The sequence below is a fragment of the Dipodomys merriami genome, unplaced genomic scaffold, assembly GCF_024711535.1.
Source record: "Dipodomys merriami isolate MVZ:Mamm:240054 unplaced genomic scaffold, mDipMer1.0.p SCAF_57, whole genome shotgun sequence".
Classification (NCBI taxonomy): Eukaryota; Metazoa; Chordata; class Mammalia; order Rodentia; family Heteromyidae; genus Dipodomys; species Dipodomys merriami.
In genome coordinates, this window is record NW_027206146.1 from 2,558,444 (window position 1) to 2,576,677 (window position 18,234).

At 55.9% G+C, this 18,234-nt stretch overlaps 1 protein-coding gene across 2 annotated transcripts; it reads right to left on the reverse strand.

Moving 5' to 3' along the window:
• Positions 1 to 1,512: 1,512 nt before the first annotated feature.
• Positions 1,513 to 17,032, reverse strand: Cacng7 (calcium voltage-gated channel auxiliary subunit gamma 7). Of its 2 annotated transcripts, XM_070000785.1 has the most exons (6): positions 16,957 to 17,032; positions 13,927 to 14,151; positions 13,356 to 13,442; positions 12,689 to 12,829; positions 3,266 to 3,411; positions 1,513 to 2,786 (listed from the first exon to the last, which is right to left on the reverse strand). In XM_070000785.1, exons 2-6 carry the CDS (start codon positions 14,120 to 14,122, stop codon positions 2,529 to 2,531), a joined length of 828 nt encoding a protein of 275 aa, XP_069856886.1. In that variant the 5' UTR covers positions 14,123 to 14,151; positions 16,957 to 17,032; the 3' UTR covers positions 1,513 to 2,528. The 2 variants fall into 2 exon arrangements, with proteins under 2 accessions (XP_069856886.1, XP_069856885.1); XM_070000784.1 differs by lacking the exon at positions 16,957 to 17,032 and having other exon boundaries at positions 13,927 to 14,462.
• Positions 17,033 to 18,234: the final 1,202 nt, after the last annotated feature.

The following is an 18,234-nucleotide window of genomic DNA, read 5'->3' on the forward strand; positions in this document are numbered from 1 at the left end:
CCAGGTGTTGGTGTTCACCCCTGCCATCCAAGCAACTCCAGAGGGTATGATCTGAGAATCAGGGTTCGAAGCCACCTAGGCAGGAAAGTCTGTGAGACTCTTATCTCTGACAAACCACCAAAAAGCCAGAGGTTGGAGCTGTGGTTCAAGTGGTAGAGCATCAGCCTTGAGTAGAAAAAGCTCAAGTTCTGTGACCAGGCCCTAAGTTCAAGCCCCAGGACTGGCACAAAATAAAGAATATACATGAAGGGACTGTGGGTGTAGCTCAGTGGTAGAGTGCTTGCTCAGCATGTACAAGGCCCTGGGTTCACAGCCAACAACATTCACGCACGCATACACACTCATGCACACATACGCACACACACACACACACACACACACACACACACACACACGCATGCACATGCGCCTCAGATATCTAGGCTGTTCTCAGTTCTCAGTATAGTGGCTTCCAGCCTAGATTTTGGAACCGTTTCTGCACTCCCTCCCCTGCAAAAGCAGAGCCATAATTCCTACACACGGAGCTACTGCCTGGTGGGAGGGTGTTCGGGGGAAGGCAAGTCTGGCTGTGGTAGGTGTGCAACAAGTGTCGGCAGTTGTTTCTGAACCAAGGGACCGAGCGGAGCCTTCAGGAAGCCCTCTGCTTGGGTGGACAGGAAGAGAGGCTGGGGGTGAGAGTCAGATGCGGATTCTTTTCCTAGGGGGTTCTATGCATGATCTTGGGTGAGCCTTTTACTTCCCATGCAGGACCTATGTGCCCAGGAGGCCAATCAATCCAACATGGTGGCTGGGAGGAAAAATTAAAGGAAGAATGGAGGAAGAAGGGGAGTCAGAGGAACGAAGTCACAACCTCTACGTGATCACAGCAATGCCCTGATTTTTATTGATCCTGACTACACTCTTTTGCTGTCTGAATATTGTGCATGAATTGATTCTCTACCCCCTCCCTCATCCCACTTCCCCCCCCCACCCCCATTGGTACTGGGACATGAATTCAAGGCCTCAGGCTCTTGCCTGGCTTTTTTGCTCAAGGTTGGCCCTCTACCACTTGAACCACAGCTCCACTCCAGCTTTTTGGTGGTTACTTGGAGAGAAGAGTCTCATGGACTTTCCTGCTCCGGCTGGCTTTGAACCGTGATCTTCAGATCTCAGCCTCCTGAGAGGCTGGGGTGACAGGCGTGAACCACCAGCACCCGGCCAGAAGCTGAGTTTTAAAGCACTGCCTATTAACTGTGGTTATTAATTAATTTGATAAGACCAGTGTGGCCTCGTTCTGCAAGACCCCAGACTCGCCCCCTCCCCTTGCGCCCAGCCCCTTCCCTCGGGTGGGCAGAGGCGTGTTTGAAATAGAGTTTATTGAAGTTTCTGTCGGTATTTACATATGATACACGGTAAATAACGGAGCCAGGCCCCCCCACCCCCGCCTCGTTAAAAATCGCTGCGTGAAGACAGGTTAACTGGACGCCCTCCCCCTCCCCCCTGCGAACTAAAAGCCCCCTCCCCCCACCCCGGGGCCGTGCCGGTTCCGTGTACAGCGCTGTGCTACCGTGCGCCTCGCCCCGACAGGGGCTGGGCGACCCTCGGGTGACCTCCCCTCTCCCCACCCCCAGTCTGTCCAAGGGGCCGGAGTTGGGGGTTCTGGGGTGCGGAGGAGGTCATCGATGAGGAGGAGTGCCAGAAAATGGAAGACAGAGGTTGGGGGGGCGTTGACCCCCGCTACTGCCCCTCCCTCCCCCGACGGGGCCTCGAGGGGGGAGAGGCGGGCACAGGTGTGGAGACAGCCTGGGGGCTCCCTCCACCTTGGGGTCCCCCTCCTGGTTTGGTTGTGGGTTTGGGGTGCACCTGGGGGCTTCGGAGGAGAGGTGGGCGAGGGTGGGAGGAAGAGGAGGAGGAGCAGGAGGAGGAGGAAGAGGAGGAGGAGCAGGACGAGAAGCAGGAGGAGGAGGAAGAGGAGAAGGAGGAGGAAGGACTAGCCTGAGAGCTGAGAGCACGGTGGCGGTTAGACAAGAGCCCTAGACGACAGGCCGCATTCCAGGGCAGGTTGGAAAAGGTACAGCAAGAGAGAGAGAGAGAGAGACAGAGAGACAGAGAGAGAGAGAGAAAGAGAGAGAAAGGTGGGACATGGGGTGCGGATGGGGGGGGCCGGGCGAGAGGTTCTATGTGACAGGAAACAAGGGGTCCTGGTTGAGCGGAGAAGGCGGTTGGCATTCCCAGCCGCTGCCGGTCCCACTCTGGCCTCTGCGGGGAGACAGGGCAGGGGCGCAGAGCAGGTGGAACGGGGGAGGAGCCACGGGAAGTGGGCGTGGCTCTGGAGGAGTCATCTGGAAGTGGAAAGGACCAATGAAGAAGCAGAGTTGGACAAATGGGCGGAGCCATTGAAATAAAGGAGGACAAACGGGCGGGGGCAGCAGAAAGGGGCGCGGGAAGGGGAGGAGTCTCGGGCTGGAAGGGGCCAATCAAGCGGTGGGGTTACGTGGGGGCGGGGCTTCGTGGGGGCGGGGCGGGGCTGAGGGCGCCGCGGCCGCGGCTCAGCAGGGCGAGGTGGAGATGTGCAGGTGGTCCGGGTACTTGATGGCCGGCGGGTAGTTCTGGGTCATCTGGATGGACACGTCGCTGGAGATGTCCGAGGGACTGCGGCCGCGACGCCAGGCTTCGGGCTGCAGGAACTGGCCCGAGTAGTCGGAGCAGTCGCTGAGGCGCGGCCGGTAGAAGGCGGGGTGTGGGCGGTACATCTCCTCCTCCGCGTAGCGCTTGGTGAACAGGTACACCGACATCACGCCGGCCCCCTGCGGCGGGGCAGCATCAGAGCCTGCAGACCAGGGACTGCGCCCTGGGACCCAGGCTCCCGTCCTGGGGGTCCGGGAACCCCGCTCTGGGAGCCCGGAACCCCACCATCGGGACCAGGGACCCCACCATGGGAACCAGAGAACCCTCCTTGGGGACCAGGACAACTCTTCAGGGAGACCCAGGGAACTCTCTCTCTCTCCTCTCTCTCTCTTCTCACTCACTCTCTCTCTCTTTCTCCCCCCCTCTCCTCTCTCGCCCTCTCCCTCTCTAGCATCCTCCATGTTAGACTCCCCTGGAGTCCCCCTCCAGGAGTTGGAAAGCCCAGCCCCTCCTTCTCAGAACCCAGGAGTTAGACCCTCCGCGGCTACTTTCTTTCATAATCCTGAACGCAGACCCCCAGCTGCTCTTCCTCTGGGTCCGGAGTAAGCGCCCCTCTCCACAGCCCCCCTTCAAGGCAGAGCGGACCCCACTGCATCACCTCTTTGAGCAGGAAGGAGGAGGCAGCGAAGGCGAAGGACCACCCGTAGCGGTAATGGAAGTACTGCTCGGAGCTGCTGGGCCTGTTCATGACCTCATCGTTGATGCTGGAGATGTAGAGAACCAAGCCCACCACCAGGGAGAGGCCTGGGGGCAGAGGAGGGATAAGAGGGGGTACCTGGCTTCCAAACCCCCTGGTGGCCTCCCCTCCTTCCTCATCTCCAGGACTACTGCAGAGCGTGTGTGTGTGTGTGTGTGCGCGCGTGCACACGCGCGCTAGTCCTGGGGTTTTTACTCAGGGCGTTGTTTACTGGGCACTGTTCCTGAGCTTTTTTTGGCCAAGGCTAGCACTCTACCACTTCAGAAACAGCTCCCCTTCTAGCTTTCTGGTGGTTAATTGGAGATAAGAGTCTGGGACTTTCCTATCTGGGCTGGCTTTGAACCTCAATCCTCAGATCTCAGCCTCCTGAGTAGCTGGGATTACAAGCATACACCACTGGTGCCTGGCCAACTTAGGTTGGATGCAGGGAGCCCGGAAATGAGCCAGCAACCTCCCCCTGAGATAGGCTCCGAATCTACTGTTTACAAGCCAGCAAGAGGAGGCAGAGATGGAATCGATTAGCAATCACATACACATACACATACACATACACATACACAGTGATATGATGCTTATCTCCCAGTCACCAGCAAAAAAGCCAGAAGTGAAGCTGTGGTTCAAGTGGTAGAGCCTCCACCTTGGGTGAAAAAATCTAAAGGACAGCGCTCAGACCTCAGTTCAAGCCCCAGGACTGGCAAAACAAAACAGAGAGAACAGAATCAAGCAGGAAAAATCCTTGGCTATTTGGGTGCTATATAAATTCCTGTTATCTAAATGTGTGTGTGTGAGTGTGTGTGTGTGTGTGTATGTGTGTGTGTGTGTGTGTGTGTGTGTGTGTGTGTGTATTTCCAGCTGGAGATATTTTGTCTATTTGTTCAATTCAGGGTCTTGCTAGATTCCAGGCTGGCCTTGAACTCTGCAAACCTCCTGCCTCAGCCTCTGAGTATGCGATATTAATTAATAAGAGAATTGCAAGTTTGTTTTGTGCATGTAGGCAGACCAATAAAAGAAAAAAAATCATATGGCAACTCTACCAGCAATATCAGAAGCAAGCACAAGCATCCTGAGTTCAAACCCCAGTACTGCCAAAGAAACAAAAAAGAAGAAAGAGTTTCCTTTGTTGTGAGGAAAGCTGGCACTGCTGGAGGTCAAGAGGGTGAACGATCAGTGGGGAGACAGAGGGACCCCGTGTGAGCCAGGGAGCCAGCCCCTGCTTTCTTCCTCTAGCTCCCCTGCTGGGGCTGTGTAACCCACATCCACTCATGAGGTCATCGTGGGACTGTCTACAAAACATCCAGTTACACGCTTCAAAAACATGAAAGATCAAACCAGTCAAGACAGGAGAGGAGCACACAGGACACTTTAGAGAGCACTGGGCAGATGGGGACAGCTGGAGACACGGCCTCAGGGAGGAGAAACAGCCAAGCCAGGACAGAGCAGAGGCCAAGAAGCCAAGAGGCCGAGCTCAGTGGCTCACACATGTAATCTACCCACTTGGGAGGTGGAGATCTGGAGGATCACAGATGGAAAAAGGTCCTCAACCAATCAAAAGTTGGTCCTGCCTGTCATCATAGCTACAACAGATGGCCGATCAGCCTGGCACGAATCCAAGACCTGCTCAAATGAAGATGTGAAGGGTTGCAGGCACAGCTCAAGGGGAGAATACCTGCCTACCAGAGCAAAGCCCAAGTTCAAGTCCCAGTAAAACAAACAAAAAACCCCGAGAGACAATATGTCCTCAAAGGTGTTCTGTGAGAACGTTGTGCACACTTGTGCAAACTCTGTGCCGACTAGAGAGAGGATACCATGAGGACAGCAAAGGTGGAAGAAAAATGTAAACCTAGAGCCCTAAGAGCAAGCAAGAAGATCAAAGACCCATTGCTGTGGCCGCCACCCTCCTCCTTTGGCCTTCTTCATCTGCTCTGAGTGTCACCCAGATTCAAAGAAGAACACGGATCTGACCTCCAGGGACCTTGTGATCTGCTGACCACCAGGGACAGAGCCTGGGAGAGAAGAAACTGCCAGAGGAGGAGAGGCCTCAGCCAGAAGAGACGGAAAGAGAGCCGAGGTTCTTTCTGTGTCCGGTCTGGAGGAAGGAAAAGTCTGACGCCTGCCAGAGGGAGAGTCAAGAAGGGAGAGAAAGCAGGGAAAGAGGGAGGAGAGAAGAAGAGGAGGGGAGGAGGGGAAGAGGGGGGAAGAGAGGGGGGAGGTGGGGGAGGACAGGAGGATGGGAAAGAGAAGAGGGTACACTTTTTATTTTTTATTTTTGCCAGTCCTAGGGCTTGAACTCAGGGCCTAGGCACTGTCCCTGAGCTTCTTTTGCTCAAGGCTAACACTTTACCACTTGAGCCACAGTGCCACCTCTGCCTCTTTCTGTGTATGTGGTGCTGAGGAATTGAACCCAGGGCTTCATGCATGTAAGGCAAGCACTCTACCACTAAGCCACATTCCCAGCCCCCAAGCATTCTTTTTTTGACAAGAACTTTCCTCAGCTGGGCAGGGTTGCTCACTCCTGTAATCCTACCTACTCGGGAGGCTGAGATCCAAGGATCGAGGTTCAAAGTCAGCCCAGGCAGAAAAGTCACCATGAGACTCTTTCTCTCCAATTAACCACTCAAAAACCAGAAGTGGTGCTGTGGCTCAAAGTGGCTCAAACAAACAAACATACTCTTTTAAAACAAAAAAGTATGTATCTTATTTAATAAAAGAATCCAGAGATGGGTAAGCATATTAAATTATCACATGAACATACCATGGAAATCTGACACCACAATAACCACATATATGCAGGAGAGAGAGAGAGAGAGAGAGAGAGAGAGAGAGAGAGAGAGAGAGAGAGAGAGAGAGAGAGAGAGAGAGAGGGAGGGAGGGAGGGAGGGAGAGGGAGACAGAGAGACAAAGAGAAACAGAGAGACAGAGAGAGACAGAGAGAGAGAGAGAGAGAGAGAGAGAGAGAGAGAGAGAGAGAGAGAGAGAGAGAGAGAGAGAGAGAGAGAGAGTGCTCCTGTGGCTCAGGAGGCTGAGATATGAGGATCATGGTTCAAAGCCAGCCCAGGCAGGAAAGTCCTTAAGACTCTTATCTCCAATGAACCACCAGAAAACCAGAAGTGGCGCTGTGGCTCAAGTGGTAGAGAGCTAGCCTTGAGCTGAAGAGCTGAGGGACAGTGCCCAGGCCCAGAGTTCAAGCCCCACGACCAATAAAAAATAAATAGAAGAGGGGAACAGTCTGACAGGAAAAGGGTCTGGGGGACCTGCAGACTCAGCCTGCATGTGGCTTCGGATCCTGATTTGCAACACACTAACAGTGAATGGGTGTTGAGAATGAAGGGGAAGGTGGGCGCTGAGCTGATATTGAGATGACACAAGGAAATGACTCCTGTTTTGTTTGGGTTCAATTGGGACACAGCGGCAGCTGGAGTAAATACAGGAGTAGTTCTAAGCCAGAGACAAACGGAAATACTTGTGGACGCGCAGTGCCAGTGTCGGGGGCTGGCTTTAAAATAAGGCAGGGAGGCTGGGAGAAGGGCCGGACGGGGAGCCACTAAAAACAGACCCGCCATATGCTGGGGACTATAGGAGCCAGGCAGGGCGCACGGGCGTCCCTTGCACTATTCTTTCTATGTTTCCACATTGAGATGTATTTTAAAAACCCATGTGGTGAAGACACACTGTGGCAGAAGGAATCTGGACTGAGGAGAGACTCGGCAACAAAATGTCACGCGTGAGCCTGGGTTGAATCTTGGCTCTCAGGAGAATCCTAAAAAAGACAGTCCTCTCTCCCTCCCTCTTTCCCTCTCTCTTCATTTCCTCCCTCCCCCCTTCCTCTTATTCTCCCTCCCCTCTCTCCCTCTTTTCTTACTGTGCTGAAGACCAAGCCTGCAACCTCACACAAACAAGTAAGGCTCTTCCACTAAGCTACATCCTCATCTTCATGCCAAAAACAAAAGTCTTCCTTCCTGGAAGGTTGTGGATACAATTCAAGTCTTTGGGTTCAATCCCCAGTACCAGGCCAAAAAAAAATTGGAACAACTAAGAACGGTTCCAAAGTGGATTAAAGTTGAGCATTGCTGACTCATATGTAACCCTTGCTGAAATGTGAGGATCGCGGTTCAAAGCCAGCCTGAGCAAGAATGTCCATGAGACCCTTGTCTTTTGTTATCCACCAAAAAAAAAAAAAAGCCAGAAATGGAGCTGTGGCACAAGGCAGATCAACTAGCCTTCAGTAAAAATGCACAGAGACAGCACTCAAGTCCTGAGTTCAAGCCCCAGGAAACACACACACACACACACACACACACACACACACACACACAAGTGAATGAAAGGAAAGAAGGATGGAAGGAGGATAGATTAAGGTCCACTGTGGAGTTCTCATCGGCCTCCTGTGCAGTGCTGAGCAGCCACATAGAGGGGCATTGCGTTGAGAGGTGTGTACCCCCATTTTTTAATGAAAAGATGAACTTTCATGATAGCTACAGCTTATTTTCTAATGGAAAAGCAGAAACGAGTGGACAGATCGAGTAAGAAGAGAAAAGGATGAGTGGAGAAAGGCCACACCCCCATGTGGGTGCACAAGAGAGAGAGAGAGAGAGAGCCACCAAACTCTTAATAAAACAATCCTCCCACTCCTTGGGTCCCCTCACCATCTTTGCTTCTCCCTTCTCCACCTGACTTTCCTTGGCGTTGGTCCCTCATACTCCAGTGGCTCCTGATGCCAGCCCGGCTTCCACTCCACCTAGCCCACGCAGCTACAGTGAGGTCAGGCACCTGTCCACAGGAAGGGCCAACACTGGGGGGAGGCTGGTTGTGATCCCCTCATCTGCAGGAGATGGCCACGCCCTTCCCATCACCTTCCGTCCTGTGTCCTTTGGAAGTCGGGTCCCCAGGTCCCCCCATCCAAAATTCTCATCTTCCTGCTTTAGATATTGCCTCTTCCCTCCTAAATCGCAGGGCAAGTGTTCTCTCCACCTGCACTTCTGACTCTTGCCTGGCCCCCAACTTTCCAAGGAGAAGGGCAGCTCTGCACCCCAATCCCAGGCTCTCAGGGTCTGGGGTTGGTGGCTGCACGGCCCTGGGCACAGGGCTGGTGGTTCAGGCTGTGGCTGGAGTCGGGAGCAGGATTTGATCAGAGGAGAATCAATATTTCTGGTGGGGAAGAGACCTACATTCTTCTTGGCCAGCCATTCTTTTCCATTCCTGGCCATTTCACAAGGGGCACAGATTCTCCAAAGAATAAATAGCTCTTTTTACCTTTTTTTTCTTTTGGTTTCCCCTCCTATCTCTGAGAGCCAAGTCGAGCTTCTGAACTCTAATTCTCAGACGACAGTGGGTAAGAGTCACCCAGATCCCAAGCGGAATGGAAGCCAACCTGGCTTTAAAACAATAGCATTTCAGGACCACGGACAGCTCAAGCAACCCATCGGCTGGACCGAGAGAGCTTCAGGACCATGGACGGCCTCTCCAGCGCCTACTATAAAACCAAGGTGGCACGCAGACCTATCTATAAGCCTAGCAGAGGCTAGGGGTCACAGTTCAAGGAGAGCCCAGGCACAAAAGAAGTTTTTGAGACTTCATCTCAACCACTGGCCGGGCACAGTGTTGCATGGCCCTCATCCCAGCTATTGAAGTACAACTGCAGGCCAGGCTGACCCAGGGCTGACCCTGCGAGACCCCATCTCAGAAGCCAGACACAAAGGGGCTGAAGGAGGAGCTCAAGTGGTAGAGTGCCTATTTAGCATACACAAAGCCATGAGTTCAATCCCCAGTACCACCACCAAAAAAAGAAAAGGAGAAACAAGAATGAAGAAATGACCCCCACAGACTCATGTGCTCGACAGTCTGGTCCTAAGACTGGGGTGCTATTTGGGTGGAGTGATGCAGGACTTCCTGAAGGAAGTAAGTCTCTATCTTACTCAGACTCTTCATCTGCTTCCTGGCCACCATGAGAGGAGCAAACCACAAGCTTCCTGCCCAGACCCCCTGGGTTCTTGGAGCACCGTGGGAAGAATGCATAAGCTAGTCTATGGTGCTTGTTTAAACTTCAGCGCTGGGATTGAACCCAGGACCTTGGGCATGTGATGTAAGCCACCTTCCCAGCCCCGTGATGTAAGCATTCTTACCACTTGGGTTATAACCTGGATCCCACCCCACCTCTACACACAACCCTTTTGTTTTCATTTTGTTGCTCAATTTCTTTCTTTCTTTCTCTCTTTCTGGAAGTGGCGCTGTAGCTCAAGTGGTAGAGTGCTCGCCTCGAGCTGAAGAGCTGAGGGATAGCGCCCAGGCCCAGAGTTCAAGCCTCACGACCAATAAAAAAGCAATCATTCATTCTCTCTCTCTCTCTCTCTCTCTCTCTCTCTCTCTCTCTCTCTCTCTCTCTCTCTCTGTGATGGTCCTGGGGTTAAACTCAGGGCATGGGTACTGTCCTTCTACCTCTCTACAGCTCAAGGCTGGCGCTCTACCACTTGAACCACAGCACCACTTCTGGCCTTTTCTGAGTAGTTTCTTAGGATAAGAATATCACAGACCTGGGCTGGGAAGGTGGCTCAGTGGTAGAGCGCTTGCCTTGCATGCCTGAGGCCCTGGGTTTGATTCCTCAGCACCACATAAGCAAAAAAAGAAAAAAGCCGGAAGTGGCGCTGTGGCTCAAGTTAGAGTGCTAGCCTTGAGCTGAAGAGGTGAGGGACAGCGCCCAGGCCCAGAGTTCAGGCCCCACGACCGGACCCCCCCCCCAAAAAAAGAATATCACAGACTTTGCTGCGTGGGCTTGAACTATGATCCTCAGACTTCAGCCTGCTGAGTTGCCAGGATTACAGGCATGGGCCACCGGCACCTGCCTTATTTTGTTGCTTTAAAAAGCGTAACAGGGCTGGGAGCTGGTGGCTCAGGCCTGTAATCCTAGCTACTCAGGAGGCTGAGATCTGAGGATCAAGGTTCAAAGCCAGCCTGGGCAGGAAAGTCCATGAGACTCTTATCTACAATGAACCACTAGAAAACCAGAAGTGACACTGTGGCTCAAGTAGTAGAGCGCTCACCTTGAGCTGAAGAGCTCAGGAAGAGCACTCAGGCCCAGAGTTCAAGCCCCACCAAAAAGAAAAAAAAAAGTCTGACAGGACTGAGAATGAGAATGTGGCTTCATGGTAGAGTGCTTGCCTACCATGCATGAAGCCCTAGGTTCAATTCCTCACTACCACATACACAGAAAAAGCCCGATGTGGTGGGGTGGCTCAGTGGTAGAGTGCTAGCCCTGAGCAAAAGAAGCTCAGGAACAGTGCCCAGGCCCTGAGTTCAAGCCCTGGGACTGGCAAAAAAAACTCCACCAAACCTATCATCATCATCATCATCATCATCATCATCATCATCATCATCATCATGCAGTGGTGGTAGAAAGAGGTTACAATTCCATAAGTCAGGTTATGACAACTCACCAACTCTGCCTGAGCTGGTTTCAAACTCATAATCTCTTGCCTCTACTTCTGAAGCAGCTGGAATTTCAGGTGTCTGCTACTATGCTTGGTCCTGGTGCAGTGTTTTGAGCACATGATTTGGAACCAGAATACCCCTGACTAGCTGAGTTGCCTCTTCCACTCATTTCTATTTCCATGAACTGCACACAAAGGAGCTTCACTCATAGCATGTGGGATAGGCTGAATAAAAGTCCCTATGCTACCTACTCTTGCCCCACTTTTCTCTGTCTAGGCCACTATTTTTCCATCGGGAAAAAACATGATGAGAGAGACCTTACTGCTCTGACACCCTCAGATCGTGACATCTTATGTATCTTATTTTAGCTCGGCGTCTGGCTCCGCACACCTCAACTCAGGTCTGCATGGAGGTTGCGCCCTGCTTTGCCTGCAAAGGTTTCCTCGGGGTAGGATGAAGGGGGGGAGGGGAGCAAGAAGAGTCTGGGGAAGTCCCTCCCAGCTCCTCACACAGCCAACCAGAAGAAGGAAACCCACTGGGGAACAGCTCAGCTGCCAGCACCTGATTTGAGTTTCTTTCTATTTCCTCCATTTGATTCAAATTGGACAAGTGAGTCAGGTGACTTGGCATTACTGGGGCTGGACGGGCAGCAGAAGTACGTTGGAGCTGCACTGAGCTGATCTTACCTGAAATGGAAAGAATTTTGCACACCTATCCCGCACCAGTTCATATAAGTATCTTGAGCAAGTCTGTGAATCTCAGTACCTCTACTTTATCAGGTAAGTGCTAATAATAACTCCCTGGTGAGATCACTGCTAAGGAGCTTTGCAATGAGAAAGGAAGAAGAAAGGGCTGGAAGCAAAGTCTGAACTCCAGATGGACACATCCATGGAGAAGTGTTTTGGGTGAGGTGCAGCAACAGCAGAAACATGCATTGAAATGGACCCCAAAAGAGAAGAGATGGATGGATGCATAGGCATACAGATGAGTGGGGCGCCGCTGAGATCTGAGAATCTCAGTTCAAAGGCAGCCCCAGCAGAAAAATCTGTGAGACTCTTATGTCCAATGAATCACCAGAAAACTGGAAGTGGTGCTGTGGCTCAAGTGGGAGAGCACTTGCCTTGAGCTGAAGAACTGAGGAACAGGACTCAGGCCCAGAGTTCAAACCTCACGACAGAAGAAGAAGAAGAAGAAGAAGAAGAAGAAGAAGAAGAAGAAGAAGAAGAAGAAGAAGAAGAAGAAGAAGAAGAAGAAGAAGAAGAAGAAGAAGAAGAAGAAGAAGAAGAAGAAGAAGAAGAAGGAAGAAGAAGAAGAAGAAGAAGAAGGAAGAAGAAGAAGAAGAAGAAGAAGAAGAAGAAGAAGAAGAAGAAGAAGAAGAGGAAGAAGAGGAAGAAGAGGAAGAAGAGGAAGAAGAGGAGGAAGAGGAAGAGGAAGAGGAAGAGGAAGAGGAAGAAGAGGAAGAGGAAGAGGAAGAGGAAGAAGAAGAAGAAGAGGAAGCAGCAGCAGCAGCAGCAGCAGCTAGAAATAAATAGCCTTGTATTGTAAACTGTTAATTGCCAAAATATGAGTGGTGGTTAAAAATACAGCCTCCAGAAGAGAATTGCGTGAATCTGATTCCCAGCTCTGCCCCCAGCGAAGGACCTCATTCCCCTGATCCTTCGCCTTCACCCCGCTACCTGTAAAATGGGGGGACAGACCTGAGCCCCGTGCCCTGGCGGGACAGAGCCACGCTGGCCCCTCACTCGTGCCCGCTGGACGCCCGCTGCGATCAACCTCGGGAGGTGCCATACAGAGAACCAACGCACCGCGCACAGTGAGGTCCTGCCAACCCTGCACCCCCCGGGTCACCCAGCCGCGAAAGAGCTTCCCACGTAGGAAATGGTTCTCTCCCCAGGGGCTCACCCGACAGGATGAAGAAGATGCCAGAAACGAAGGCCAGGATGGTTCTCTGGGGGCGAATGTGACCGATGTTGCTAATGACGAAGGCCGTGAACACAAGGAACAGACTGACCATGGGGAAGGGAGTGGCCGTGCGCACTGTCTCTGGAGGAGGCGGACCAGGAGAGGTGGGTGAGCAAGGTCTGGAGGGACACGCCTCCGCTTCCTCTGCCCCTCCCCTTTCCCTCTGGCTCCTCCCCTTTCCCTCAGACTCCACCCCTTTCTAATTGGCCCCTTTCCTGCTGGCTCCTCCCCTTTCTATTTGACTCCACCCCTTTACACTGGCTCCTCCCTTTCACATTGGCTCCTCTCCTTTCCCATTGGCCCCCACCTCCAATTGCTCTTTTCTCATCAGCCCCACCCCTTCCCCACTAGCCCCTCACAATTCCAGATGGCCCCTCTCTTCCCATTTTGGCCCCACCTCTCCTTCCGCCCTTGGCTCTGCCCCTCTCAGGCCGCACCTCTGGTCTGATCACACCTCCTTCCTGAGGCCTCCGCCCCAGGCCTCGCCCCTTCCTGTCCATGGCTCTCCCCGGTCCCTCTCTTTGGCAGGACTCCTGCCCTGCCCTGGTCCGGCCCTTTCTCGCAGCACCTCCCCCCTTGCCCGGGCCCGGCCCCCGCTTCGCCTCACTCAGAATATTCTCCGTGTTCTCTGTCACCAGGTTGATCTCCGGCTCCAAGAAGTACTCGGAGGCCACGCAGCGCCCCTTCTCCCGGCCTGGCAGGGGGGACAGGGAAGCCGGGCTGGAGGAGGCTCCATGGGCAGCCGGGACAGGGAGACCCCGGGAGCCTGGGGTCGGGGGGCCTGCTCTGCTCTGGGGGCTCCTGAACGCCTCCCTGGAGACCCCCACGGTGGTGGGGAGGCAGGGGTGGACCGGCCTCCGTGAGGCGAGTGGGAGAGGGTTCTGGGTGCTTCGAGCCTGCCCAGGCCCCGGTCCACGTTTGCATCCCAGGCCCCGGTCCACGTTTGCATATGGACTGGGGAGTTCCCGGGGCGGTGGGGGGGGGGGGCGGCTGGGTTCTGAGCAGGACTTCCTGGAGGGAAAGGCCCAGGCATGCGGGCCTCGGGCCAGAGTGTCATCTCGGCTTCCAGATGATTTTGGAACTTCAAGGATAGGAGTAGGGTTCGGAAGTCCCGGGGTGCCAGGGGCGGCCGCGGAGGGAGGGCAGGGGTGCGGAGGGAGGGCAGGGGAAGGCTTCACCTGCAAAGAAGCAGACCCGCCAGAGGCCCGCGTGCAGGGCCATCTTGACCTCGGTGGTCTGGTTCTGTGGCGACACGGTCCCCTCCTCCATGTACAGCCAGTAGTCGGTGCTGACCGCGATGCCCACGAGCAGCAGGCCGCAGGCCCCGAACACGCTGCTCAGCAAGGTCAGCGCGCGGCTACTACAGTGACTCATCTTCAGCGGCGGGGGGCGCCCCGCGGGGCCTGCGGGACCAGAGGCTGCTATGGTCCGATGGACCGCTCTGAAGGGGCCCGGGAGGCGGCGCTCCAAATCCCAGACACCGGGAGACATCAGCTCTGAAACCAGCACCCTGAGACCTGACACCCACAGATGACCTGGAGCCTAAAGTGGGCCCGCTGTGGGCTGTCTAGGGCCGGACCTCGACCCCCCCCCTCAGCCCCAGGGTGAGATATATCATATCTGAATATGACTCTGACAAGAAACTGACTCCAGATTCTTGAACCCAGAACCAGGATCTGGTTCTTGGGGGCAAGACCCAACTTCCTAACCTGCTCCACCGGGCATACAAGAGTCCCCCCCCCCGCCCTCCCCAGAGCCCCTAACCTTGAGCCTGAGCCACAGATGACCCGGGTCTCATCACTTGAGAACCTGCTTCTGATTCCAGTTTCCAGCTGTGAATGCCAGTGCCTAGCACTCAACTTGGCCTCCAAACCTTGGGTTGGACTCTGGGTACTGCACAACTTAACCAGTTCAGAAATTCTCAATCTGAGCCACCAGACTTAATTTGACATAGTATCTTGACACCTTTCCTTCTGGCACTGTCACCAGTGACTCAAAAAAGTGGGTCACTAATCATAGATCCCTAACCCCACACCCAAGCCTTTCAACTCCGACCTCAGACCTACTGGAGACTCTGAAGCAGAGTCCTGCATCTAATCTTAAACTCTTGGAACTTGGGGCTGGGAAGATGGCTCAGTGGAAGAGCGCTTGCCTTGCGTGCCTGAGGCCCTGGGTGGATTCCTCAGCACCATATAAGCAAAAAGAAAAAAGCCGGAAGTGGCACTGTGGCTCAAGTGGTAGAGCGCTAGCCTTGAGCTGAAGAGCTGAGGGACAGCGCCCAGGCCCAGAGTTCAGGCCCCACGACCGGACCCCCCCCCCAAAAAAAAAAAAACAACTCTTGGAACTTAACCTCCATCCTGACACCTGGATCTCTACTCAGAACCTTCTAATTCTCATTCTACACGGTGACCTTGATTCGGTATGCCAACCTGAGATCACAGCCCACAACCAGAGCCAAGATTCCAGAACCTGATTCGCCCTTCCAGACCCAGATAGGCCCTCGAACCCGAGATGCTGGAACTAGATCACAGAATGCTTGGATCCCAGAACACTGGAAGCCAGAGCTCTGGGATTGTGATCTTGGACAGCAACCCCAGAATACCCCATGGGTGATTCCCTCCCAGAAAATCTGGACCCCCGACTTCCCATGCTGACTTCCCAATCACAAATTCATCAACCTCCAACAAGCAGCCTGGATTGTCACACTGGGATCCCCAAACAAGACATTCCCAGTTCTGTTTATAGCTGTAGCCACCCAAATTCGTGTTAGGGGCTCAGAGATTCCAAGTTGGGGACTCTGAGCCCTGCATGGAAGGGCTGGAAGTTCTTCGTTGCAATCCTCATGTCCCACCTCCACCCCAAGAAATTCCCCAAGGGAACTTGTCTGGGGGTCTTCACTCTGCCTCAGGCAGAACCTCAATATTCTTAAATACCAGAGCTAGAGACAACCCTAGCACAAGGCCCTGAGTTCAAATCCTGGGATGGAAAAAATGAGTATCTCATGGGTGCTGGTGGCTCAGGAGGCTAAGATCTGAGGATCATGGTTTGCAACCAGTGTGTGTGTGTGTGTGTGTGTGCACGCACACACACACACACACACACACATTGGGGGGAAGGGGAAGGATGTCTGATCTCCAGTTAACCAGTAAAAAGTGAGAAGTGGAGCTGTGGCTCAAATGCTAGGCTTGAGCTGAAAAGCCAAGCCAGAGTCCATATCTCTCTCTCCTCTCTCCCTCTCCACCACCTCACACACACACACACACACACACACACACACACACACATTCACACACAAATAATAATAATAATAACCCATTATCTTTTTTAGCTATGAAGTTTGGGCTCTCCTCCTCCCCCAGAATTTTCCCTCCAGAATGAAATTAAGACATGAGACTCCTCTATCCTCAGGCAGAATTTTCATGGCCTCCTAACTCCCCCCCCCCCAGTCTGACACCCCTCCCTGACCCCAGCGCTCTCCCCCCAGTCTGACACCCCTCCCTGACCCCAGCGCTCCCCCCCCAGTCTGACTCTTCTTCACCCCCCCAGCCTGACACCCCTCCCGGACCCCAGCGCCCCCCCCCGCCCTCCCCCCCGCCAGCCTCAGCCTCCCGCAGGGTTCCTACACTGGCAGGGCCCTGGTCCGCTTTTCCTCCCATCCCCCGCCCGGGGGCCGCAGCTCCGCTGCCGGCTGGGACCAGGGTACTGTCCACCGTGTGGTCCCGAGCGCTCGCCCTGGCCCCCGGCCCGCCCCGCCGTGCCGGCCCCTCGGCCGGGCTGCACCGGGCCCGCACCCAGCTCCGGCCTCCTCCGGGACGCCTCCCTCTGGCCTCCGTCCCGGACTCCACCGCGGCCTCCACACACCCCGGTCCGGGGTCCGAACTCCCGTCCCCCCGGGGCGCTGCACCCCCTCCCTGCGGAGCCGCAGCTCGTCCTCGCGGCCTCCGCCCCTGCCGGAGCCACCTTCCTCCGGACCTCCGCCCGGACCCTTCCCTGCGGACCCCGTCGCTGGGACTCAGTTTCCCCACCCCGGGACCCTCGGACGCCGTCCTCCGGGAGTCACTGGGCCTGCGCGGGCTCCGTCCTCCCCCGTCCCGCACGCGGGCGTCCGCCCCGCCGACCCCGCCTGCCCGGAGCCGGGCCGCCCCCCCCCCGCCCCGCCGCGGCCCCGGGACCCCGGCGCCCCCCGCCCCGCGCCCCGTGCCGCTCACCTCGCTCAGGGCTGGGCGGACGCTCCGGGCCGCGGGCCCCGCAGCCGCATGACCGGCCCCGCGGCTTCCCCCGGCCGCCGCCGCCGCCGCCCCCGGGGTCGCCCGCGCCCGCGCCCCCCGCCCCCGGCCCCGAGCCCGGCGTCCCGGCCCCGCCCGGCCTCCCACCCCCCACCCCCCGCGCCCGCGGCCTCACTCGGCGCTCGGAGCCGGCGGCGGGCACCGGCGGCCGCTCATTGGCTGAGGCGGAGGAGGGGAGGAGCGGGGGGAGGGAGGGGGGGAGCGGGTCGGGCTGGAGGAGGGGGGAGGCCGGGAGGAAGAGAGGAGAGAGGAAGAGAGGAGCCCGAGAGGGGCAGAGGCAGGCGGGGGGGGGCGGGGGGAGGAACAGAGAGAGAGAGAGAGAGAGAGAGAGAGAGAGAGAGAGAGACCACAGACAGACAGACAGACAGACAGACAGACAGACAGACAGACAGACAGAGTCACGCAGAGACCTTGAGGCTGTAGCTTCAGAGGCTGACTGTCCAGAGCGGGTCGGAGACAGACAGACAGACAGACAGACAGAGCCGGAGTTCAGGATGTCCCCACCCCCTCCACCACCGACCCAGGCTCAGGGATCCCTAAGCCCTGGAAAAAAGTCTGAGACCCCGAAAGACCGGGAGGGCAGAGGCATGGGGGCGGGGGGAGGGGGAGAGACAGAGGGACAGAGAGACAGAGACAGAGAGAGACAGAGAGAGGCTGAGACCCAGAGACCTTGAGAGAGGGGGGAGGGGAGGGAGGAGAGCGAGCGCCCTGGGGTGGCCGGCGGGCCGGCCCGGGGGTCGGGGAGGCCGGCGCGGCGGGCGGGGCGGCCCGGGCCGGGGTCCCCAGCGGCGGCGGCGGCGGGCACAGCGCGGAGCGGGTCCTGCAGCCGCCGCGGAGCCGGAGCCGGGCCAGCCCCCCCCCCCCGCCGTGATGTCAGCGGGGCCACTCTTAAAGGGGCAGGCCGCCCGCCGAGGGTCGGAGCCGGGGCTGGGGCCCTGGGGCACGAGGTGGGGGTACGGCCGAGGTCGTGCAGAAGACCAGGCGAGCCTCAGCGTCCCGATGGGCCGGCGCGCAGAACGCCTGGAGCCTGCGGGGAGAGACGCCGGGCCCTCGAGGCGGCTGAAAAGATTTGGGGCTCGGTCCCCCCTGAACACGCTGACAGGCACACCACTTCACGGGCCTGTCCCGTCCGGGGACTACATTCCCCACAAGCCCTAGCGGCCAGGGGCCGCACCTGGAAGGGAGGGTATTTCGCGATGT